This window comes from Talpa occidentalis, unplaced genomic scaffold (assembly GCF_014898055.3).
Source record: "Talpa occidentalis isolate TD23 unplaced genomic scaffold, MPIMG_talOcc4v2.1, whole genome shotgun sequence".
Lineage (NCBI taxonomy): Eukaryota > Metazoa > Chordata > Mammalia > Eulipotyphla > Talpidae > Talpa > Talpa occidentalis.
This window is the reverse complement of record NW_026555331.1, coordinates 17,266,075-17,291,009: the sequence shown is the minus strand read 5'-3', so window position 1 is coordinate 17,291,009 and position 24,935 is coordinate 17,266,075. Positions and strand designations below refer to the sequence as shown.

General features: G+C 38.3%; 1 protein-coding gene across 11 annotated transcripts in view; it reads right to left on the bottom strand.

The window, feature by feature from the left end:
• ENPP2 (ectonucleotide pyrophosphatase/phosphodiesterase 2) overlaps window positions 1-24,935 on the bottom strand; it is a 107,800-nt gene that overhangs the window by 7,588 nt on the left and 75,277 nt on the right. For 5 of the 11 annotated variants that reach the window (XM_054692014.1, XM_054692009.1, XM_054692016.1 and 2 more), the window contains 11 exons: window positions 23,824-23,855; window positions 23,037-23,164; window positions 20,675-20,762; window positions 20,426-20,513; window positions 19,131-19,315; window positions 16,274-16,325; window positions 8,264-8,338; window positions 6,845-6,981; window positions 5,350-5,485; window positions 4,623-4,700; window positions 726-858 (listed from right to left, as the gene is read on the bottom strand). In XM_054692014.1, coding sequence (XP_054547989.1) covers window positions 726-858; window positions 4,623-4,700; window positions 5,350-5,485; window positions 6,845-6,981; window positions 8,264-8,338; window positions 16,274-16,325; window positions 19,131-19,315; window positions 20,426-20,513; window positions 20,675-20,762; window positions 23,037-23,164; window positions 23,824-23,855 — 1,132 coding nt within the window. The remainder of the gene's footprint in view (window positions 1-725; window positions 859-4,622; window positions 4,701-5,349; window positions 5,486-6,844; window positions 6,982-8,263; window positions 8,339-16,273; window positions 16,326-19,130; window positions 19,316-20,425; window positions 20,514-20,674; window positions 20,763-23,036; window positions 23,165-23,823; window positions 23,856-24,935) is intronic. The other 6 variants (XM_054692013.1, XM_054692017.1, XM_037502357.2 and 3 more) reach the window with 3 other exon arrangements.

Below are 24,935 nucleotides of genomic sequence, written 5' to 3'. Positions count from 1 at the left end.
TGATAATGTAATTTGCGCTGCAAACTACAATGATAAGCAATAAAATAATATACAAATAAGATGCAATTGAAAGGTAGCAAGATAACTTCTATTTTATCAGTATCTATGTAACAAAATTAGCACTTGCTTTTCTAATTATCTGTGAATTACAACGAAACCCTCTCTTATATTGCTCTCTGAATGTATCTTGCATATATGAAATTACGAATATGTTGTATTTATACCTCTTGCCTTCTCCAACAGACTGTTAAGTTCCTAATGAACAGAGAATGCCTTATCCTTTCATATCCCATACAGCACCATGAATAGAGATAGAAACTATCAATAGATTTGATCAAAGACTATATGCAAATTTCTGCTGAGATGTACTGACTCAGAAAAGCTAAGGGATTCCAAAAGGGCTACCAAATAGTGGAGATAAGTGAAAATTACCTTACCACTGAGTGGTTCAAGAATAAGTGAGCAAAAAGTTGCTTGAATTTTTTAATATATTTCCTTCCATGGAATGGAAAAGTGAATTTATTTATCACAAAACTCAATTCCATTCCAGTCACCAGTACCATGTCTAATCAAAGGTGCCAAGCACTGAAGATTTCACAAGGAAATCCAAAGAGTAAAAGAAAAAAGGGATATCAACTCTCCTATGGTACATGAATATTTAAACACCGCCTTCAAAGAGATCCTGGAATTTAAAAGTATACATTAAGTGGAAAGGAACAGCTTACTGTTTGATTTTGTCCTGCGTATCATGTAAGCCATCATAGTCATAGTCAAAAATTGGTCCGCTTATCACATTAACTCCATTTCTTTCTGAAGCATATTTCTTCACCAATACCCTCTGGAAATAATTCCAGACTCCTGTGTAAAGACAAAATCAGATCTTCATGAACAAAACTTGCTTTGGTAGAATTCTCCCTTAGATGCATTTTACAAGCCAAGAGACAGTAAGAGCGGTTGTGATTCATGAGGAAAATCCATCTTAAAGACTTAGCTGTGTGTATGTCATTTATTAACCACAAAGACAAAGCTATGGGCCCTTTGGGAGGGGAGTTTAAGGATTCACAGATGAAGTGGTTCCTGAGCTGAGGTTGAAGGATAAGTGAATGCTACCTAGGCAGCAAGGTAGAGATAGAACATTCTATGCAGAAGGAACAATATGTGCAAAAGAAACATTACAGTGTTTGTGAGAAATTGAAAAAAGGCCATAATGTACTTTCTCTTACCTCAGGGTCTCAGGTATGCTAGTTCCCTCATTTACCTCATAGACCTGATCTTTCCAGAGAACTCTCAGGACACATTACCCAACCACCCATTTCATGGTCCACTTGAATACCTACCTAATAATCATGTCAAGAAAAAAAACTATCTAAACAGAATTCTTGAATTCCCTTCCCATTCCAGCTCCAACTCTTTTTCTCCCAGAGAACAAATTATTTATTAATTAATTAATTTATCTATTTTTGCTTTTTATTTATTTATTTATTTTTAGTTTTTAAATTTCTTACATCATTGGTCATCTTTGTATATTTATTGTTCCCTTCCTGGGTGTGGTCCTCCCACCAATATTCCACCCATATACCACCACTCTTCTCCCCCACATCTCCCTCCGCCACTCCAACCACTCCAATTCCTCCCTTGCTGCACATCCTACATCCATAGTTGGCCCATGAGATCTGTCTTTTTTTGGAAACTTGTCCCTTTCCTGGGCGAGGACCTGTGCTCTCAGGCCAGGCTGCTCAGATCCCCAGGCAATTCCAGCTCTTGAAATCTCCATCATTGTGAGCTCACACTCACCCAGTTATTCAGGTCAAAATCCATGGAATCATCCCTGACTTCTCGACTTACTTCAAGTACAGTGGACAAGTCCTTTCAGAACACCCTGAAAACATCCCGGCCATTCAAGTGTGACCACTTCTCACCCATTTTACTGTGTCCTCCATGGTCTAAGTTACTGTTCTCTCTGCAGTGAAGCAGCACAAAGCACTGGTTCCTGGGTTCCAGATCAGGGACTCTCATTCTCCCTGCCCATTCTCTGCACAGTAGCCAGATGGATCATCTCACACCATAAATCAGGTTGTATCTCACACTCTCCAATACCTGTTTCTAACACTCCAGCTAATAAAATCCCAACTCTCCACCATGGCTCCTGCTAACCACTATGATTTCCTAACCCTCTCTGCCTCAGGTATGTGACTTTCTTCCTGTTCCATCACCCAATTTGCCAAACTTGTTTCTCACAAACTTTTGTATTTGATCTGCCTTTTGCCTGGAAAACTCATAGTCTGATATGTACATGCCTGGTTCTCCTCCATTATTCATTTCAGTTTTACAGTCACCCTCTGGAAAATGATTCTTTGTCTACCTTAGCTCCAATGTAATGATAAACAATCAGAGGGGCATGAGAGCTGTAGAAAGGAAAAAGAGAAAGGCAAAAAGGGAACTGAGGAAAGAGGGTAAAAAAGGTAGACAAGCACTTGGTTCTAAAGTACTAGATTCAGCTTATTATTGCTCTATTATGCAAGAGGACTGTGAAATTGAGGCTGTTATCCCTTCTTATATCTCCTTATTAAAAAGTATTTGGCTAAATATGGATTTAAAATACGACTAGTTGTATGACAACTTTCCATATTAGCTACTGCTTGCAGCTACAATGCTATGATTAAAAAAATAAACAAATCATTTTAGATTTCCTCTTTGATTGCGCCAATAAAATATTATGTTTGGTATTGAATTTTTTGTCTTATTTTCCAAAATCACTTTTGGGCCATGACTCCACATTCAAGGAAAATGGATGATTGAGATTGTTACTGTAATAATAAAAATCAAATTTAAAGTCATGTTTTCTGAATAATTACAAATAAAAGCTTTCAGAAATGGCAAAAAAAAGCATTTGGTTATTTTTCTCCTATTTCTTCAACTGCTCATTATACATCCTGATACTCAACTGTGAATGAAGACAGAGTAACACACCACAGCCAAAACCAGAGGAAATTATCTACAATAATGAAAAGAGGACAGTGGGAGACAAGTTCAAATGTTAACATAAGCTTAAAAAAATGGAGAGGCAGAGAGGGAAAGAAATAACAATGAGAACAGTCAGAAAGCCAAACCCGCAGAAATGTGGCAAGTGAAAAACCCTTCCTCTAGGGAAGAACAGCGAGCCTTCTGTGAAAAGTCTCTTGTCATGCCAGCCTCAGGCCGGCACTGTGTGTTTCCTTACCGCCACTCAAAAAGGCGTCAATAAAGACTAAAGAAATCCAGGAAGACCTTGTTTGTGTAATTAAATGAAGTTTGCCGCTCATGTCATATTATAACAAATATATCTATGTGGGTTTTGGAAACATTTCTCAGTAGGGTCTGAGGACAAAGCAGAAAGCATACATAGTTGAAAGCAGACTAATTTTTCATTCATGAACAGTGACTTCTACCTTTGAACAAACTTTCATTTGTTAACTAAAACATCAAACATTTTTTTTCTCTAAACCATGTTGACCTTTTCACCAAGATCTAGTTGAGGAGATTGGGCATGGTGATGACATTCCAGAATCATGTGTTCCTATTTTGAGGTTTTATTTCAGCCCCAAGAGTCTGTAACACAGCCCAGTGCTCCATTGCCAGATGGAAATGGATAGAGGTGCTTCTTTCTCCTATCTTTCCTATGAGGCTGTAGATCTGTCTGCCTCAATGAACTAAAGGGAGGTAAAAACTACTGTAATGCTTTCTCTATCTTTGAATGCATGCAGGGATTGATGGATGGATGATGGACAGACGGACAGATAGATAAATGAATGAAATCTCTGTTACACAAATAGAAGATTGTTACTACAAATTAAGTCATAGATCCATGTGCCACCAAATCTCATATTTTTTACAAATGAGAGGGTAAAGTGTATTTCTATGATCACACAGCTACTGATCATCTCCAAAAACCAGAACTCAGTTTTTGAGTCAGGATTTATTGTGCCTATCCCATTCACAGCCTCACTATCATCCACAAATATTTATGTCATGTGCAAAGAAATTATGAGTATTCAATGAAACTAAAATAATTTGCACAGTCTTAAAACTATCAAAATGTTAATACTCTGATGATTTAGGAGAAAGATTGTTGCTGGACTTCAATGTCAACATTTAGAATACATCATCATCATTATCACTCTAAAAGAGAGAGGTGCTGGTGATTTTTACTGTAATAGCATATATATGTATGCATATATGGATATACATGTATATGTTGTTAAATGTCAAGTGGCCTCCAAAATAAAAGAAGACCCTTATTAACTACCAAAATAATAAACAGTGAAATAGAAAGAACATAAGATTAGAAGGGAAATACAAATATGATTTAGTTTACTTTTTACTACTCAAGAACTGGGTCATTTCTTGTGACTTCAATTTCTTAATTATAAACAAGGCATAAACAACCTGCTGACCTCTCTCACAGATTCATATTTAGGATTAATGGTAGAGAAATTATATAGAAGTCTGCAAAAATTATAAGGACTAACTACATAAAAAGGTATTAGTGTACAAGTTAATATACAGACAGAAAAGTCCAAGTGGTAAATGGAGGAACATTTCTTTTCATAAACAATAATTTACTAGGTAGATACTGGACTTACGTTTAAAGGCAGGATACATTGGAACCATATTGGTGACGAGGAATGCATCATATTTAGCTTCTGGTGAAGAGCTCAGATCTAAACAACAGGAAAACACATGGTATCTATTACTTACAAAACCCCACATCAATCAAAAAGCAACCTTCTAAAATAGTCTAAACAGCACAAAGTGAATGAATCTACACTTGTATTCTCCCCTATTTATCATGTCCTCCTGTCCCTCCCATTCAATCTCTTCTCATAGCATTCCTTCAAAAAATGTTTACAATGCTCTTACTTCCTATCTAGTGCTGAGACTACTCAATATTATACAAAAGAATTCCTTTATTATGCAAAAGTCCAGCATATTTGGACTTTAAAAAATGTCACCAAGGTTATGATAGATCATTAAAAGTCTTCTTGTATTCTTAAGAGATCACCTCTAGAGTATTATTTAAATGATTAATGTCTTAAAGATTTACTGTCTCACTTTCAGATTCTCATTTAATAATATGACAGGATATTCAGAATACACCTTTGCATTTTAGAATTCCCCTGGGAACAGGATTGGTGGGAACTGGTCTCTTTTCTGGACTACTTTGGGAGGATCCTTTGGAACTTCATTTCTTCAAAGTCTTGGGCACCTATCTTAAGAAAACCTGAAATCTTAAATACTAAGTTTCAAACCCCAATCTCTACAAAATAATATTTCTCCAGGAGGGTTAAATCCTGATACTCTACAACTTACAAGGAGGGAACAGGAATCCATAGGACATCTGCTTATCATTTTTGTAGGCCAAACAGCTTTGACTGAAACTCGAAGAAACACGGACATCAGGCCGGACGCAATTGGTCAAGTGTTCAGGGATTCCAGAGACCTCAGCCTGCAGGGTGAGTAAGGGGCATTCAGTAACACCACGGTCAGGAGAGTGCCCGACCAACAAAAGACACTGCACCAGGTTGCTGATATGAACAGCTAGAATCAAAACCTCTCTAACTTTGACTATAGTTCATATTCTGATTCTGACTCCCTAAAAAAAAGCTTCGGTTTTAAATACAGTAAGTCTGTAGTTTTCAAAATCTTGGTTTTCTTTAGCAGCAGAACTTTTCTATCAAAATCTTAAATAAAACAGCAAAATACAAAGCAAAAATCCTGCTGGTAAAATAGTGACTATGATTCCATGAAGACAGCTTACAAAAATAACACTAAGAGAGAAATAATATAGACATATCACCTAGTAAAAGAAAGAGTGCATACATGTTGTTTATATAAAACATGCCAATAAACAAGAATCTGTTTACATGCCAATAAACATGAAGATGTTTGGGACAAAGGAAGGGTTCATTTGTATTCAGAAGTTTAAAAAAAATGTATCTCAACCATACACTACTTTTTCTAATTATTGATACAATCTTAGCTTCTTCGAAACTGAAATCCCAAGACAAAATCCTTATTACAAAACAAATAGGATGTTGACAGTGAGGAGGCTATGTGGGGATGTAGGCATATGGAAACTGTCTATCCTTTCCACTTCATTTTGTTGTGAACCTAAAACTACTTAGCATGGAGGGGATCATGCTAAGCCAAAAAAGCCAGAAGGAGAAAGGCAAATACTGAACAGTTCACATATATGTGGGATATAGAGTAACCAAAGGGTGAGACAAAACCAAATTGAAAACAAACTCTAGAAATCTGACTGCAAAATTGAGGCTACCAGAAGTGGTCCTAAGGATGGTGGGAGAGAGTTATGGGTGCCTTGGTGGTGGGTGTGCTGTGGTGACATACATCTGCAGAGGTGTGAGCTGATACCTGTGAAGCATACACAGTGTTGTAAACCAATGCTACCTCTTGCAATAAAAGAGAAAAAAATCATAGAAATTCATATTTAAGATAAATAAAAGAGAAAAAATCACAGAAATGCAAATTTAAAATAAAGGCTACTTAAACAAACAAATCTTGGTGCCTTCTGTAATTATTGAACAAAATAAGCAGAGTAAAAGAAACAAAAAGAATTAGCATGCTACCTTCCATATTTAATGTATTACCATGAAGTTAATGGAATATGGAATGAAGTCCAATTCAAAATATCTTACAATGGGTCCAACATAGGAAAAATTAAAACTTTTCATCAGGAAAAATTAAACTCTTTTCTAAGACAAAACTCTATTAAGGTAAACCATCATTATATTAAGGCAAAGAATGTAAGTAAATGAAGAATATACAACCCAATTTTCACAATGACCTGCTTGGAAACAGTGTATGATGTCCAGAGGGGCATGAGGAGTATTTCACTATAACCGCTTTCAAAGTCAGTATGATATAAGATATCATATCTAGTTCGATAAAGCACGGCAGGTCGTCCATAGAGGAGGTGTCTCTCTAGGAAAGAAGAAATAAAACAGGTTAAACAGATATTAAACTTTGCATTAAATATTAAAGAAATACTGGGAAAGAATCAAGTTGTCCAAACTTTGCTTACTTGCTAATTAATAATGTAGCTCCTTCCCTTAATTTAATCAAGTTAGTTTTCCTAACAATTTTGTGGCTTATCTGATTGCCTAAACATGGGTCAAGGCTTACAGTTATCAAAACTGCCATGTAAATGCCGAAGTTATTTGAATGCTTTCTTTAGTTGTAATGCAAGTTTTCATTTAAGAAAGAAATGTTAGCAAGCAAATGATTCTACTGAATGGGCAGTCAATAGAATTAGAATTTTGTAGAATTAATTCATTTGACCCCTGGAAAGGCTCATCAAATTAACCACTGATTTAATTAAGAGGAAGGCACTCTGATCATTATTTGGAAACTGAAACTCAAATATGCATTATTTCAGCATAAAAAGTGAGTAGTGATGAGCATTTAAAGTAAGCAGCTTTATCACATGGAGGAAAACTCTTTGGGTAAGAACTTAAAGGAACATGTATAGATAAAATAAGTGGGCATTCAAAAAGGTCCCATAAATATGGGAGCTCAATCAGACCCCAGAATGCAGATTTAGACCCCCAAGAGAAAGCTCTCCTCTTAGGGAAAAAAAAAAAATCTGAAACCTTACTCTTTTATGAAGAAGAGGAGGTTTAGTATTCAAACATTCACTTCACACCCTCATCAAAAACTTGGAGTTTTATCTGCCTATTTTGGATAGGCTAAAGTCAGAACTTCCATAGATTCTTGGAAACTGAGGTCCTACAGACCAAAATGTTCAGACATCAAGGCTCAGACAATTCACAGTTTCCTAAGTGATAATTTTTTTTAAATGTTGACTAGTATTTCTATTACAGAAAATCAGTTCTGGCAATCACTTATTAAATTATGTATACATGTTGCTTTAATTAAAGTATTACCATTCTATGCAAGTAACAAAGAAAACTCTGTAAAAATCTTTGCAAGCCCCTCCCAAGTACAACTGCTGATTTGAGGCAAAGAGGCCCACAATGTCACAGCACACGCCTGTTCTGGGTAGTTTGGCTTCATGAGCATTGCAGAAAATGTAGAAGCCTTGGTTAAGCTGCCAAATTTGGGGGCCCACCCTGAAGAATTAGAACATAATATAATAATACAGATAAATGAACTATAATGAAAAAACAAAAAGCCAGCAAATCATAACAGCAGTACTTGGGCGCAGTTAACCAAGTCAGACTTTCCTTCAAAACTCAAACCAAACCTTTTCTAGGTTCAAAATTTCCATTAACGTTTTCCTTGTTTTCATTTTTGCTGCCTTTGAATTTCCTGGTTTCAGCTGGAAGCAGAAGCATCAAAATTCTTTGAGAAGCTAGTATTCTCTTTTTATCATTCAAGTTTTAATGTTTACTAAACACATTCCTCCAAATAAAAAAGCAAAGCTGGCATCATCCAAACTATTCCATTAAAAGGCAATAAAATAGCAACCACATTCCTCCATACAACACACTCCTTAGAGTAGCCACCAAACAATAGTCTTGGACTATTGGATAGTCTTGGACTATCCAATGCATGGACTCCACTAACTAGCTCTTCCTCCAGACCTCCCTATTTCTTGGCATTCCTCAAGATAACACTCCCTTCCACAAAGGTTGATGTTTGTAACACTATTCATGATCATGGTTGGCAGCTCTATCCTAGTGTTCATATGATTCCCTTAACTTCACCACCTAGCCTCTTTTCAAATTTTCATTAGTGTATTGGTCCTCATTAAACACAACTTTTATGTGCCAGCCCCAGGACTGTAGAACAGAGAGAGTGCACAAAGAAAATTAAGATAAAACTCTTATTCTCAAAACGCTCACAGTTCAGTAGGAGAGACAAATAACTAAACTTCAATATGGTACACACCAGATCATAGGAATGCACTGTGTGATGGGACACAGAGCATGATGAATGCTGTGGACAGGGCTGAGGGACCATCAGTACTGAGGCATCAGTACAGACCTTAAAGAGTCTTTGAAGGTGACTCCACATCCTGGTTAACGCCTGGTTGATCAGGAATAATGAAACAGTGCCCCTTTTCACATTCAAAAGTGTGCGGCAAATAAGATGAACACATAGATCAGCCCTCATGGAAGAGACATGAAAAGGAAAGGGAGAGAGGGAACAGAGGGCAAGAGTCATCTTAAGATTTGCCTGCTCCTGAAAGAGTTTCCAGCTAAGCTTCTCCATGTCCATATGCTCTTCTGCTCTCCAAGTAGAGACTCAACTATTTTCTTCAGAAATGTACACTTCATAGCTTCCAAGATGTATACAACTGCAGTCTGGGCATATAGCTGGAGCACAAAATGATTGTTATACAAAAAACTTTCTCTCAATTGTTAACTGGGAATGAAAAGTACAAGGAAAGCCATAGTGCAGATTCAAGTGTTCTAAAATCCAACCAAGTTACCCCATCTGACCCAATGAACCTACTTTAGTTTTCCTGAAGTGTTATAGTTTCATCTAAGAAAGAGATGAGAATAGATGATTTGTTTTCCTTAAGAAGCACAGACTTTACGTTCTCGAATAAAAATTTGAATTTTCCTTTTTCAGTTTATCAGAGTACCAAAGAATCACATTCATTATTGTGTCTTGGGGGGACCACCATTGCACTTCTCAAGCTACAAGAGTATACTTGAACCTCAGTATTTGGACATATACCTTCTTCATTTCAAGATCAGTCATTTTGAGGATGAACCTGCAAGCATCATGATTTCTTTATCTGATTCTAGTATAATCCTGTCCAGTCTCAGGCTGGGTTCCCTCTCCATGGAATTCCAGACAGAGCTTTCATGCCACACCCCAGTCCCTTGTTTATAATAGTCTGGCATTTTTGGTACAAGCCAAGTTTCTCTTTCAGAGACCACATTTGGCAAAACACTGTAAAGCAAACCTTTTTAAGTGGTGTGGACTTCCCAGTGCTCATTCTTTTTTTTTCTTTCAAAATTTGGTCATCCAGACTGAGTTTTGTTTCTTTTCCTTCCTCAGCTTCTGATTCATATTCCCACAGATTAGCTGGCTGACTAGAGAGCCACATGAAAATCTCTCCCTTTTTTGTGTTTTTTTTTTTTTTTTTTAAATTCACTCCCACAAAATACGCTCTTACATTTTACCACAAAGTCTCTACCCAAGGTCTTTCTTGTTTCTGCATCTTTTCTTCTCTGTTGCCTTGAAAGTGCCTACTCCCATTCACTGCCATGTCAGCCTCCTACAGGATTAAAGTTGTGCCTCTATTAGTGCCCTGTTCTCTATCACTTCAACCCTTAAAGCACAATGTTGAAATTCACCCACTGCCTAAATCTCACAACATGATAAATTAGGTAGGTCAGGAATTTTATCTGTATCACCAAGCCATGTCTATTTCCAACAATGCCAAGCAAATAATATTTAATTGATACATATTTGCTGAATAAATAAATGATTGCTCTTAAAAAAATTGTTCCTTTTTTGGAAAAAAAATCTGTATTTGACAAGTAAGTTGCTTAATGAATATTTGGTACAGGGATATTAATTTTTTTGAAAATTTATTTATGCATACAAGAGCTGGGGTACAGGCCAGAGGCTTGGGTGGTGAGAGGACTCACCAGAGACAGACTGGGGAACAGAACAGGCAGATTGACCAAAGTACACTGCTGAGGGGAGCAGAGGGCAAGTCAGGAGAGGTCTGCTGAGCCATGTGGGTTGCTCCCTGGCTGGCCGGGAATCGAACTTGTGCTGCAGTGACTGCGGACAGCTTCATAGGTTGTGTCTTAACACTTGCACCACGAGGGAGGCCCCAATTTTGACATTAAAGTATAAAGTGTTTTTTATTTATATTTTTAAGACTTTTTAAAAACTAAGGTAAAATTGGGGTACCCCCTTTAGGTATTACCACCATACTCTGCCCACCACCGACTCACCCATATTCCACCACCGTAGACCATTGTGCTTCCTTCCTTTCCCCCACCACAATATACTGTCCTTTATGACTTTCAAGAACTGGTTTCCTATGCATGATCTACCCAATATGACCCCAGGAAATAAATTAAGCAAGTCAATACCATCTCCATTTCACTGAGGAAGGACTGGAGCTCCATGATTTGCAAATGACAATGCAACTAAATAGCAGAATTCGGAATTCATGCCTTCCTCTTCCTCTTCTTTTACCCCTCTCCTCAGCTTTCCAGGAGGTCCCAGTTGGGTGCTGATTGCTGGGTTATTCTAGTGGAGGTCATGTCAAAGTGAACATATAACTGCTTCTGAATATGAATTCAACCCAAGTCATGCCTAGGAGAAGCTCATGAGGACAGCAATCTTATCAAAGCCTCTATACTTCATAAATCACTTTCAAACCCTGATATACATGGACAATCTCCTTTGATATATTCTGATTGTTCCAACCTTTAGAAGAAGGAAGTGTTTACAGATGATAACATAGGGTGTCTTACAGAGCCAGAGTGAAGTCTCATCTCAGCACTTACCAGTCTGTGACTCTGAACCACCAAAAGCACCACATCTCAATGCCATGCTGCTGTTTACAATTATGTAAAGCATCTAGTTCACTCTTGACCCAAAGTAGCTGTTGCAATTCCAGTTATATTGGCTTAGTAAAGGGTGTATTCTCTAATTCACAATCAGTAAGAAATACTGATAAATAAATGTCACTAAAATTCAGTGGCTATTCCATCTAATTCATCCTGAATTCTACTAAAATCACAAATTATAACATGTATTTATCTCTTCCAAGTCTTTTCCAAAACACACACAAGAATATACACATAGCAAAACACAAATATATCTTCTTTTATTAGCACAATTAATACCTCCAGAACTAACAATGAGAGATATTTCAGAACAAAAAAAGAACTGTAGAAGAAATTGCCTTTCTAGTCATATCAAGAACTCTGTTTAAAATTGAGAATTAGGGCCTCCCCGGTGGCGCAGCGGTTGAGCGCTGGGTTGCGAAGATGCCCGCAGCCTCTGCAGCACCAGTTCGATCCCCAGCTGCTCCCCGGCCACCAGAGGATGGTCCCACATGGTGCAGACCTCCCCTGCCACCCACTGCTCCCCTCAGCAGTGTACTTCGGTACTTCTGCCTGCTCTGCTCCCCACTCTGGCTCTGGTGAATTCTCTCACCCTCCCGCACTTCTGACTGTACCCAGTGCTTGTATAAATAAATAAAGGAAAGAAAGAAAGAAAGAAAGAAAGAAAGAAAGAAAGAAAGAAAGAAAGAAAGAAAGAAAGAAAGAAAGAAAGAAAGAAAGAAAGAAAGAAAGAAAGAAAGAAAGAAAGAAAGAAAGAAAGAAAGAAAGAAAGAAAGAAAGAAAGGAAAGAAAGAAAGAAAGAAAGAAAGAAAGAAAGAAAGAAAGAAAGAAAGAAAGAAAGAAAGAAAGAAAGAAAGAAAGAAAGAAAGAAAATTGAGAATTATTATGGTTTAAATCATTCTTCTATCCAAACTAACTTCACATTGTATGTAGTAAAGATCCAAGTGTATCTAAAGGTTGAAATGATTTCTAACTCCTTTTTTCACATAGATGACAGTGAATGCTAAACTGACTGAGAAAATAAAAAATATTGTATGGCAATGCAAATAGAGAAAAGAATATGTGGAATAAAAATTAGAGTTACTCTTATGGTTTAAATTATATCTAACTATAGTGCCAGAATTGCTGGCTATGAGTGATTAATTTTTTCCATTTTGTTCACTCATTCACCCATTGATTCAATGCTTAAAAGAAATGAGTTTTCATTGCATTCTAGGTTTGCCAAGACATGAAGAATATGTGACTCAGAATCAGCAGTCATGAAATTAAAATCCAGAATTCACCACATATATCTGAAAATATTAAGGCTTGAAGAAGCCATTCATACCACTACTTTTGAAGATTATATATTTTCCTTTTCATTTTAGTAAAATATTTGATTCTATAACATTTAAAATAGCTATAGCAAGATAATTGCCTAAGAATAATTTAATATGTCTATCTTTTGTTACCTCAAGTAACTCCTGGGTTGCTTTATTATTGAAACAGACAGCTTTTATACACGTGTTTTGTGGAGATGTGTGAGTGGTTTAAGGTGTATAACCTCAAAACATTCACATATGAGTGATGTCCAAGGAATGTCTATAGCATCACTTAGTTTATTCTGAAAAAAAGTAGTTACCTCCAGCTGTGTTTTTTGAAATGTAGGAACATAATCAGACAACCATAAATCAGAGACACTCTGTAGGGTACGGGGAGGGAGGGGGATCAAAATGAGGGTGGGAGGAGCACAAGGGACTGAGGTGATGGTGCATGGGTGAATTGGTGGTAGGAATTTTATGGGACTACCCCTGATGTAAAATATATACAAATAAATGGGCCTCCCCGGTGGCGCAGCGGTTGAGCGCTGGGTTGCGAAGCTGCCCGCAGATTCTGCAGCGCTGGTTCGATCCCCGGCTGCTCCCCGGCCACCGGAGGAGGGTCCCGCATGGCGCGCAGACCTCTCCTGCCGCCCGCTGCTCCCCTCAGCAGTGTACTTCGGTCCTTCTGCCTGCTCTGCTCCCCGCTCTGGCTCTGGTGAATTCTCTCACCCTCCCGCGCTTCTGACTGTGCCCAGTGCTTGTATAAATAAATAAATAAATAAACAAATAAATAAATCTTTAAAAATAAATAAATAAATAAATAAATAAAATATATACAAATAAAGAAATTAATTATTAAAAAAAAAGTAGGAACAAAAATCAGGCAATTTTTAGTTTGTGTAGAACTTTAAGTCCACAAAAGGCCTTAAAAGCCTCAATATATATTCAATGATACCAGAAAAGGGAATTACTTTGACCTAATATAGACAGGCAGGCATACAGTGTCTGGGTTTATGAGGTTGAACCCTGGTGTGGCAGACATTGAATATTTCAAGTAGGTGACTAGATTTATGACCCAGGAAACAGAAGACCTAAAATAACTCTGACCAAGAATATGTCACTTTCCAGTTGAAGAAATGACTGAGATAGGGCCTTTAGGAGACAAAGACCAAGAGACAGACAGGAGAGGGATACCGAAGCATACTCATATTCCAGACTCTAAACAAGAAAATTCTGTGCACATAAGACAATGATAAATAATTGTTTCTATTTCATGGAATAGTTTTAAAGTCTCCTGGATCATCAAAGGCTGTCCCACTAGTCATGAGCAACCAAGGAGATGTGTTCCCATCTTCCCTAATAGCAAGGTCAGTTTTGGGAAGTTCTATGCTGATATTACCTGTAATAAGCTGACAGAGCCAGAGGTCACAGAGAAATCAGTTTCCAGCCCATGAAGGGCAGTTTCCATGAAAGTGGGTCAACTTTAAGATTCACTGATTAGAAAAATCATCTTGAAATACTACATTTATATTCACCACTGAGGAAAACAACAAAGAAGTGAGGTCACGATGGCTCCTTCCAGCCCTGAAAGTGAGCGATTTACCTAGAAAATGTCTCTTTTTTTTATGCACAGATGTCTGAAGCTGTTTAGGCTGGGTGTTGTCATGTGAGCACACTGCCACCAACAAACTAAATACAGGACTTTCTCCCCCAGATCTGAAAGTGTTAGTGTCACAAAGAGGCAAAGCTTGGATCAGTAAAAACAAGGGAATCCATTAAAAATTAGCACAAATAACTATTTCATCAGTGCTTTTTTCTCCAAATTATGTTTATTGAACTAAAGTAGGTTAGCTTTATAGAAAGCATCTAAGCATTATCCTCCACCTTAGTGACCAAGTCTTTGAAAAACTTGACTCTCCGCCAATCTTCCAATTTTTCTACTCTAATGACACCACAGTCCACTAGAGGTTAGTCTCAAACATTTCACATCACTTTTAGAGTTTGTGAAGAATTTCCACCAGCTAAGCCCTATCTTTAAAGCTGTGTTCATCCTCCATGCCAAAGAGAATGTGTATTCTATGATCAAAGAGAGAGGAGGGTGGGTGATGATACAGAAAGAGAAAAAGGAGCAAGATGAAGATCTTTATGAAAGGAAAAATAAGTCAAGTAAATAAAACCTACTGGTTTCTTTAACCTTTATTTAATCAGATTGGAAACAGCACATATAATAAACAGAACCATATGTAAGATAATAACTCGAGACATGCTCTCAGAAGTTGACCATATGCATCTTTATTGCATGACTTGGGAGCTGCCATGCTTGAGTTCTATTTGAGGTTTAATACACTTTTCGTCAGCCTCTTGTTTCAAAGATGCTATGCCATCCACCATAGTCCTGCACTGACCCTTCCCCACCCCCCTTTATGTTCTTCTGATTGTCTGGAATTTCCAAAGAAACAGCCTGCATGGTAGACTGCATTATTTTCCTATCTAGTGACTTACTGCCCTTTTACTAAGGATTTTGTCCTCCTATCTATTGCCACGTGACTTGCAAGACAGTGACCCTGTGGAAAGAACATACTTCTCTCCACTGCTGGTTTCATGTGCTCTGCCTTCATCAGGCAACTGTGAATGTCTTATCAAAGCAGAAGCACTGAGATTCATCGCATGGTTCTGCCACTCCTCTCCTTTCCCCTCTGCCATGAGAAGGGCATGTTCTAGCTAGGAGCTGCTCCTTCCACCTGAATTCCAGAATAAAGGATATACTTGAGAGCTCTACACTTTGCCTAGAATGATCTACTGAAATGGGAGTAGCAAATGCAGCTTTCTTGGTACAAATTACTGAGATTCTCTTTTCTTATCATACCCTGCAAAAGTTGACTAATGCTTGTGTTATTATTCAGTAAAATCAAGAGAATGAATTAGGGTTCGTGATGATCCTTAGGTGAAGAGTGAGATCTGACTTGGCTCTTACTATGTATCTCTCCCCACCACAACCCAAACACTGCTACTCTAGGTAGATGAGTTTTTGTACAGGTACAAACTAGTATTATTTATATTGGTGACTTTCATTCACTTTATGGAAGACCCTATCAGACCCTTCACTTCTGACCATCAGATATACAATGGTATGTCTGTTTTTTAGAGCACATTGAAGGAGGGGAAAAAGCTAATGGAATTTTTTTGACCCAGAAAAATTCTGGGCATCTTGTATGCATAGAATAAAGAACATATATACCCACAGAATACATACTCATGGCCAGATGGAGATTAAAATTACATTGCAATCCAAATTTGAATTTCAAAAAAGTATGCTTACAATAGGAAGTAAATAAGGAATCTCTTCAATTTTTTAATACTAGAACACAAAAATTATCTGATTGTTTTTTTCCATCAACTCCTTACCTTCTGTAGACCCTTTTATATGAAGGCGTTTGTTGAGTTCATCCAATTTGTTCTTCATGTGTGGAACAGAAAAGGAAAAGAAAAAAGAAAACAAATGAGAAGTGCTCATTCTTGCCTGCACCCTGCTCTCCACTGTGGGTACTAAATTCAAAGCAGCAGCCTGAATTCCATCAGTATCATGAGCTCTGTCAAGGAATCACTATTTTATTTCAAACTGACATCTTAGGTGCCACTACCTAGTACTTCTATGGCCATAGGCACCCTCCTTAATATCTCCTTGACTTGTTTCCCTCTCTCAAATCTGTGGGTAACCACACTTTCAAGCTCCCTTGTCGTTAATGATGATTTTATGGGCACATCTCTGCAAATTAATTAGAACACTGTCTCAATATTTGGGATGAGGGCCTCCCTGGTGGCGCAGCGGTTGAGCGCTGGGTTGAGAAGCTGCACGCAGCCTCTGCGGTGCCGGTTCGATCCCCGGCTGCTCCCCGGCCTCCGGAGGAGGGTCCCACATGGCGCGCAGACCTCTCCTGCCACCCGCTGCTCCCCTCAGCAGTGTACTTCGGTCCTTCTGCCTGCTCTGCTCCCCGCTCTGGCTCTGGTGAATTCTTTCACCCTCCCGCGCTTCTGACTGTACCCAGTGCATGTATAAACAAAAACAAACAAATAAATAAATAAATAAAACATGCCTCGATAAAAAAAAAATAAATTAAAAAAAAATTAAATTAAAAAAAAATATTTGGGATGAATCCTTAGGTCATTTAAGTGGTCCCAAACCAATTTAAGAAATTACTTTTTCCAAATATGAAATATAATGACCCAGCAATTCTGAAAAGATTCGTCGGCAACACTGTCCCTTTGCTATATAACCTGAGACACTCTAGTGTATGATACAAGAAAATATTAGCAGTGATGTCTATAGCAACATTGTTGGTAGGAGCTAACAATTGGAAATTATCAAATGTTCTCAAATAGGGAAATGCATAGAATAATTACGGTACACTTATACAATTAAATATTAACTATTAGCAGTAAATAATGAATGAGTTAAAATGTCATGTATTAATATGCATAAAACTTGAAAACATACAGAAAAACAGAATTGTATGATATATACAGTATAATAGCATTTACATAAAAATGAACAATATGTAAAACTATACTACAGGTTATTTTAGGGAGTGTTACTAAAGCTTACTCACTATGTTATGTAAGAGATACATATGCATATGTATGGAGTAAAAGTTTTGAGATCTGTATGGCAATTATTCATACTACACTGAGGATACTCATGACCTTTGGGGGAGGGAGAAAGTAGGACAGGGGATTAGGGAATACCCATGGAGCTTCCACTGAATCTGGACTGTTTTCTTTCTCGTAATGTTTGTATTGAGGTGTTCATTTTATTAACTTCTGTACCTTTACAGTATGTTTGGATATTTTTTTTAAGAAAAGGAAGGTAGTCTTTTAAAAGAGAAGCCCATAGACAAAATTCAGAATTTTGTTAAAATGGTTGATGACAACATACCCAAGAAAGGTAATTCAGAATATGAGATACAACTGAAAAATTTCTCTAAATATATTTGGAATCTACCTCAAAGGTCAAGTCTGTTGACCAAGACAGCTCAAAGCTGAGATGTAAGAATTACCTGCCTTAAAGTAATTAGTCTCACTGGCTCTTGTCAGAAGCAAAAGTAGAAGGTAAAAAAAAAAGAGGGGAGTAAGTGGGGGAGACGAGCAAGCTGAATTCCTCCTGTGTTGAACCTGCCAAATTATGGCTCCTATACCCCTAGGAATCCAGAAAGTAGCAAATGTTAGAAGGGAGAAAAGAGTAGAAGAACTACATTCCATTCCATTTTTTTTTTTCCTAATAGAAAGACCATGGATATCGCCACAATAAAAACACACATGCAAAAAATAACAGATTTCTTAGCTTTGTGTTGGAATCATATCAGCTCAGTGTGGCAACGCTGCTTGTTTCCTGCTATCAGAAGCACTTACTAGCAACTAAAAAGATCTTTGATCAATATAAATTTCAATAAGCAAATTATTGCTTAACATTTGTACATTATTTGGTATTCACAACTGTCCAAATACAAAATGCTGGGTAGTCTCTAATTGCACCACCACAGCCACCACCCCCATCCAGCGGTGCACCCCCATCAACCAGTACACCCTTTCCTTCCCTGCTCTGTGCCTTGGAGACAGACCTGGGATCAAAGAGCAAGCTCACTCTCAGGCTGGCTATTGGGCACCACTAATCTGAGGCACCAGCAGAGGATTAGATGACAGAAAAAAGACAGGGTTTTATACCCCCTGCTTCCTCCCTTCCAAGTTGCAGAGTATTAGCTCCACCCACCCCTGTTCTGGTTACTTTTTCCCCCTTTATTATTCAGATCCAGGATCCGTACCCTAAGTTTATCACCACTCCTCACTGACTTGTCAACAGTCCTTATTAAACATGACAGAAACAATCCCTCTGCACTCTCTTTATAAAATCACTTCTTCATGAGCCATTTGTTTCCCTGGGGGGCTGTGATTGAGAGACACGTGATCCAGGTTGAACAAAAAAGAGGAAGTATTTGATTGAGACCTGCGTGTGACATAGAATAGCATTGTGAATTCTGCTTTTTGCTCTTCGTTTTCTATACCTGTAGGTCTGGTGCAGTAGCCACATTCCACGCACACATAAGAAGTAAACAAAATTAAAAAATTTAGTCCCAGGCACTCAAAAGTTACACTAAACAGTGGCTACCATTTTGGACAGCACAGAGATGTCATCAAACAAAGTCCTATTGGACAGCACTGCTCTACACCCAACAAGCTCCTCCATGATAAACATAAAGATTATTTCTACCTTTGGCTCTACCTTATCATCACAGGAGCAGCCCAGGTCAAAATCAGATTGAAGGTACATGATCCCTGGATAGTTGGGTCTGGTGACCTCCTCAGGCATGGTAGGTCTGAAGGTGTTAGTGCGCAGGAGATGATTCAAACTTCCATGGGTCCCATTATTAGGAGCTGGTTTCAATCCCAGGAGATCTGATGAGAAGAGGGGAAAAAAGAGCCCAGTGGTTGGTAAATGTTTTTTTGATAAGAGTGAGGTCAGAGTCATCTACTTCCTAGGTCTAAAAACAAAACACACGTCAGAATTGGATAAAAAGAAATTTAGATGGCAGGTGATCCCTTCCTCCTCCCTGGACCATTCTAATCTGCCCATCTCTTGCCACAGCTTTCTGAGATTTCAAGTATGGACATTTCAGGCATGCTCATGGCTTGACCACAGAGGGAGAGACATTTCCAAAAACAAAAAATAAAGTATTAGGGGCCAAATTTAGCTATCATTTGTGTCTATGACTCAAGGATTGTCAGTACCACGATCTTTCTGGTTTTCTACAAGATGGTTTAATCCCCACTTTTGAAATGAAAGTTGCCATCAATAAATAACCTTAAGGCTGCCCTCTAATGCACTCCACAGAAGTATGGGGACAAGAGGAGGTTTTGGCTCTGTGCCTTGAAGTGCCGCTGTGAAATGAACAGGCTGATTTCATAGCAAGTGAATGGTTGCCAACCGGGCATACAGTGATTTGCCTAAGCTAAGAGGCAGGACAGGGGAGAGAGCTAGCAGCCAAGCTGGGACAAGAACCCAGGAGACCCGACTTTCAGACTCCCCTTTTAACCACCAGACTGGCACTCCCTTACTAAATAGGAAAAGCTGTCCTCATTCAGCAACTGGACGCTCAAGGAAGAAAAATAATTAGGAGCACATAAATAGCTGGCTGGGATGCAAGCTGGCAACCTTTTCACTGGGCTGCAACACGAGAGATGGAGGTGGGAAAAAGCACTGTGTGGAACTCTTGCTTCACCAGGCCTCTGACTGGTGGTGTCACACTGTAATGCTATGTTGGATCAGCCAGAGGCTGCCAACAGCAACACTAGGAAAACTCCCCATTAGTCAACTGGTGAAGGAGACAAAGAAGCCTTAGAAGGGGATGATATTCTGTCATTTGAACCAATGGGCAAGCTGCAACATTTCTGTGGAGAGATGAGGTGGTCCTGGGAAAAAAAGCACCTCATTTCTTTCTCTGACATTGAGGAAGTTCATGTTGACCCAAGATCGTACCATTGGTTTTGATTAAATAAGTGACTTACCACACATAACATTGTAAAGTTCAATGTTTTCAAATGGAGGCACTTTAGTCTTGTACTTAAATGTTGGGCCATAACCTACAAAAACCGTCTTCCAAAAGACAAGAAAACAAACAAAGCAATTTAGATAAGTCTAGTTTCCAATAGAAACCCTCTGCATGTAAATATTGTGCGGCTTTACCCACACCACCCTGCTCCATCTTTTCTGAAAATCATCAAAACACATTTTCAATTCCCAGTTTGTGATCATACCTGCATGCTGTTGACCTTGTTATCAAATCCATGGTCACCCTGGAAAAAACATTTTCCTGATGGTTTCTTATAAACATCCAAAGGTTTCCTACATCAAAACAATAGTATAGCCAGTCAGAGCTTCTGGTGAAATCACTCTGATAAAAAGTGCAATTTCATTGCACAATGAATCTTTAAGAAGGTGAGTTTACAAACCTATTGGTCTCTATTTCCATTGCACCATTCCCGTGTTGAGGGAAAAATAATACTTCTCATTTTCTCCAAATGCCTTGGCTTAGAAAACCAGCCCAGGATAAATGCAGACCTCTGAACAGAAGTCCTGGAGCCCTCTCTAGACCACGTGCTTGCCCCAATAAAAGCACCTGTCACAGGTAATGTTCTGTGCTTCTCCACCTCTGAGACCATAAGATTCTCTACTCTGGGACCACATTTGTCTGGTTCACATCTATATAGCCATCACTGAGTCCAATGCCCAGCACTTAGCAGGTACTTTTCAAGTATGTGAAGGTTAGCAAATGAATGGAGATCGGTGTGCTATAAAAATGGTTGCGTACACATTTCCCCAATGATATGTAATAAAACTAGTGAGTATAATTGAGTGGTAAACTTGATATATGTAATAATGGCATATCTACTACATCTAATAAAACTCCAGACACCGGAATAATATCTCTATTTAGAAACAGAAGCACTTCTCTCTAGGCATCAAAGTCATTTGACCTTCCTCATTATGACAGGAAGATAATTTTTTTAATTAAGAGTCATGTTGCACTTTTACAAAAAAAGTTCATGTTCATTATAACAAATATTTCTTAAGTCCGGCAAGGCATATCACACCTAAGTAATGTGCTCGAGAGAAACAAAGACATTAAACATTTTGGTGAACACCCATAAAAAAAGTACTATCAATATGGGATGATGAGTATTCAATAAGGCAAGAGTTAAATTTAAAAGCTATATTGCAGGGCCTCCCCAGGTGGCACAGCAGTTGAGTGCTGGGCTGTGAAGCTGCCCGCAGCCTCTGCAGTGCCAGTTCGATCCCCGGCCACCGGTGAGGGTCCCCCATGGCACACAGATCTCTCCTGCCGTGCCCGCTGCTCCCCTCAGCAGTGTATTAAAAAAAAAAAAAAGCTATATTGCTAGATACAAATGCCTGCTTTGGTCTATGCTAATTTGCTCATCTGTGTCATCTTTCCCTTAACTTCTACCCAATTCCAAGGGTCTCTTCATTTAAACCTACCAACTATACCAAATTTGTTCTTTCTTCCAAGCCACCCCATACTCAAAAGGTCCGGCAGAGAACATATGCAGCTAAGCCATCTTGGTCATATCTTTGCAACATTTGAAGACTCCCCATATCTGTCCTAAATAATTTCAGTAATGTTTAGTCTTCACGCCACAGTCTTTATGATCCTACATTTTTGTCTCTATGTAGTTCCTGACATTCTCTGTTGGGTACTGGTATGTATTTGTAACCAATGGGTGGCTCCAGGTGTTGGAAATGGCTAGAAGTTCATGGAGGACCAACATTGTCTCATTTCCTTCTCTCCCTTATTAACTCAGTAAAGCACTAGTTTGAGTGCACATTCTAGTGGTCCAATTATTTATTTATTGATTTAAATTGTTACTTTATTATTATTTATTTATATATATTTTACATCATTGTTCATTTTCTTACAATGTTTGCTTTCTTTTCTCAGGGGTAGCCATCCAATTATTGCTGCAGACTGATACATAACAAATTACTTAAGGAGAAGGTTGAAGCAAGAGTAAGTGGGAAAGACTGCTCCCAGCTTTGTGTAAAAAATGGATTAAAACTTCTCATGATTTTCTCCTTAAAGGTGGTTAGAGCTTTCAGACACATTCCACTCCAGATTTAAGAAGAAAGAACAGTCTTCTCAATATCAGAGAATCTCTTGTGGTTCAAGAGAAGACAAACACCTGAAATATTTAAAGCAATAACAAAACTCGTCCACACCAACAGAGGTAGTAAGATGAACATTTTTCTGAACTCATCTATAAATGTCATTACACGTTAAGTCTCATCAACCAAAACCAGATCAGAGTAGCAGGACAATTTTCTACTTACTCAACTAACAAGAATAGAGAATAAAATGTAAATTCAAAAAAATGAGAAAGAGAGAGACACACACAGAGATGCACTGAGACATCCAAAGAGGCACTAAGATATTGAGACCCACCCTTTAGAGATGAGGAACTGACTGTATCTAGCACACAAAATTTTTGGAAACAGTGAGATTTCCAACTAGACTTCTTATGATCACTAACAAACTTTCAGCACTCCAGCAGCCAAAAGGTGAATGTGAAAATGAGAAGCAAGGACAGCCAATCCTCAGGTTACCTTGCAACATGCCATCTGCGATCCACCAGGAGGTGAATGTCCTCGATTCTTCTGTTGTTGGCGTAGTGCAAACGTTTGGGAAGGTGCTGTTTCATGTAAGGTTTAAAGTGCTGATCGGGCTTTTTACACTGAAACATAAATGGAAGTTGAGCTTTAGACGGAGTGTTTTCTAGAAAAAGTCCCAGAGAGTCCCTCTCTAAAAACCTGAAAGAGATATTTGGCCAAACAAAAGGTTGGCTAGGTGAAGAAATCAAATGTGTTACCCCTTTTCAAATAACACAGTTGAATGCAAATGGGTTCAAAGATTAATGACTTTGGAGATGGAGTTGGGAATTTTTAAGATGCGTTCCTGATGCATGAGCCCAACACTAACAGCAATTCAATCTCTGAGGCCTTTCCCAATTGCTAGAAGTCCATGGAGGTGGGGTGGGAAGGGAAGCAGGCTCAAATATGTGACTAAATCCTCATGTCTCTATCCTGGATGGGACAGAGATGGTGGGTGGTGGGCAGAGCTGGTTGAGAGAAAATAAGGATTTGTTTAATCATGAATGAATGCTTCTCAGTTCTAATAGAAAGATCAAATATTTCAGTTCGTATCATTGCCAAGACCATTAGGGAGCCTTCAACTGTCCACAGGCCAGAAGTTTTGAAAGCTCTTAGGGAAACAAATATACAGGATGGCAGGGAGGACAAAGTTCCTCAGCCCCACAGGGGAGGTGAACACCAGAGGTTAGATTAGAGGAGATGGCTGTCCCAAAGACAAGACTTGATAGCTTGAGATACTTACCGTGAGATTAGCAATAATGACTTTAGGGTCATCTGTTCAAAGAGAGGAGAAAAGAGTTCAAAAAAGATAACAATAATGACAAAGAAAAGACATTTTTTTGTTTGCACTAAGAGATTCAATTCCTCTCTCCTCCACCCCAGGAGGGCTATCACTTTTGTGTTTTTTATTTAAAATATAAATAAAATTGCAAGCAGGTATTTAATATTTCAGTAAGTAAAAGGAAACTAAATTAGTCCAACAATTCCTGTAATACATTTCCCCTCCAGGTCCAGATCTCTTTCTGGAAAGGAATATCCTTCCGGAATACCAGGATATGTTAGGTTAACTGAATGTTTCAATTTCCCCAAATTGTCCCTCTGGAGCTTAGATTTTGTTTATTTGCAATTTAACATAGGAACTAATCACATGGGCATTTAGGGCTTTTAATATAACTTCCTACGTATCTGAAGATCTTGAAACAAGTTATCATCCACTTTAGAATGAATCTTCTAATCTATCAAGTTATTTTTTCTGAAGGGAGTTTTATTTCCTTAGGAATATCATGGAGCTAATTACATAGGTAACTGCCCTTCCCCAGACAGACACACTCTCATGTACGCGCCTACTTCATTTTCACTATCAGCAAACAAAGAATATTTTAGTCAATACCCTGACCCAGCTGAAAGCAAAACTATGTAAATGATGGTTGTGCATAAACTGATTATATTATCTAAAGGTTCCCCTTCAGGGGCTGTGGCGAAAAAGAGGAGATTGTAGGTTGGTTGGATTTTGTTTTGTTTTCCAAAATTTGGTTTAGTATGTCATTATAAAATCAGCAGAAAAGAAAAGCAGGGTTCAGAGTAGATACCAACGTTCACGATGGTGCCCTCCCTAGCATATCAATGTCAGTGGACCAGGTCATGTCTGTGTAGATTCCTGATATACCCCCTGGGCCTGGTGTATCGTACGCACTCAATGAACATTTTCTAATAAATATAAATGAATACATGTGCATGTAGTGGTTGAAAATTCATGAATAAGTTTGTCTTGCTCTGTAAGGGCACAGACTTCAAAGTCAATTTTCATCATCTTTGTTCCAAAGTTGTGTCATACCAAGCTAAAAATGTGGATTC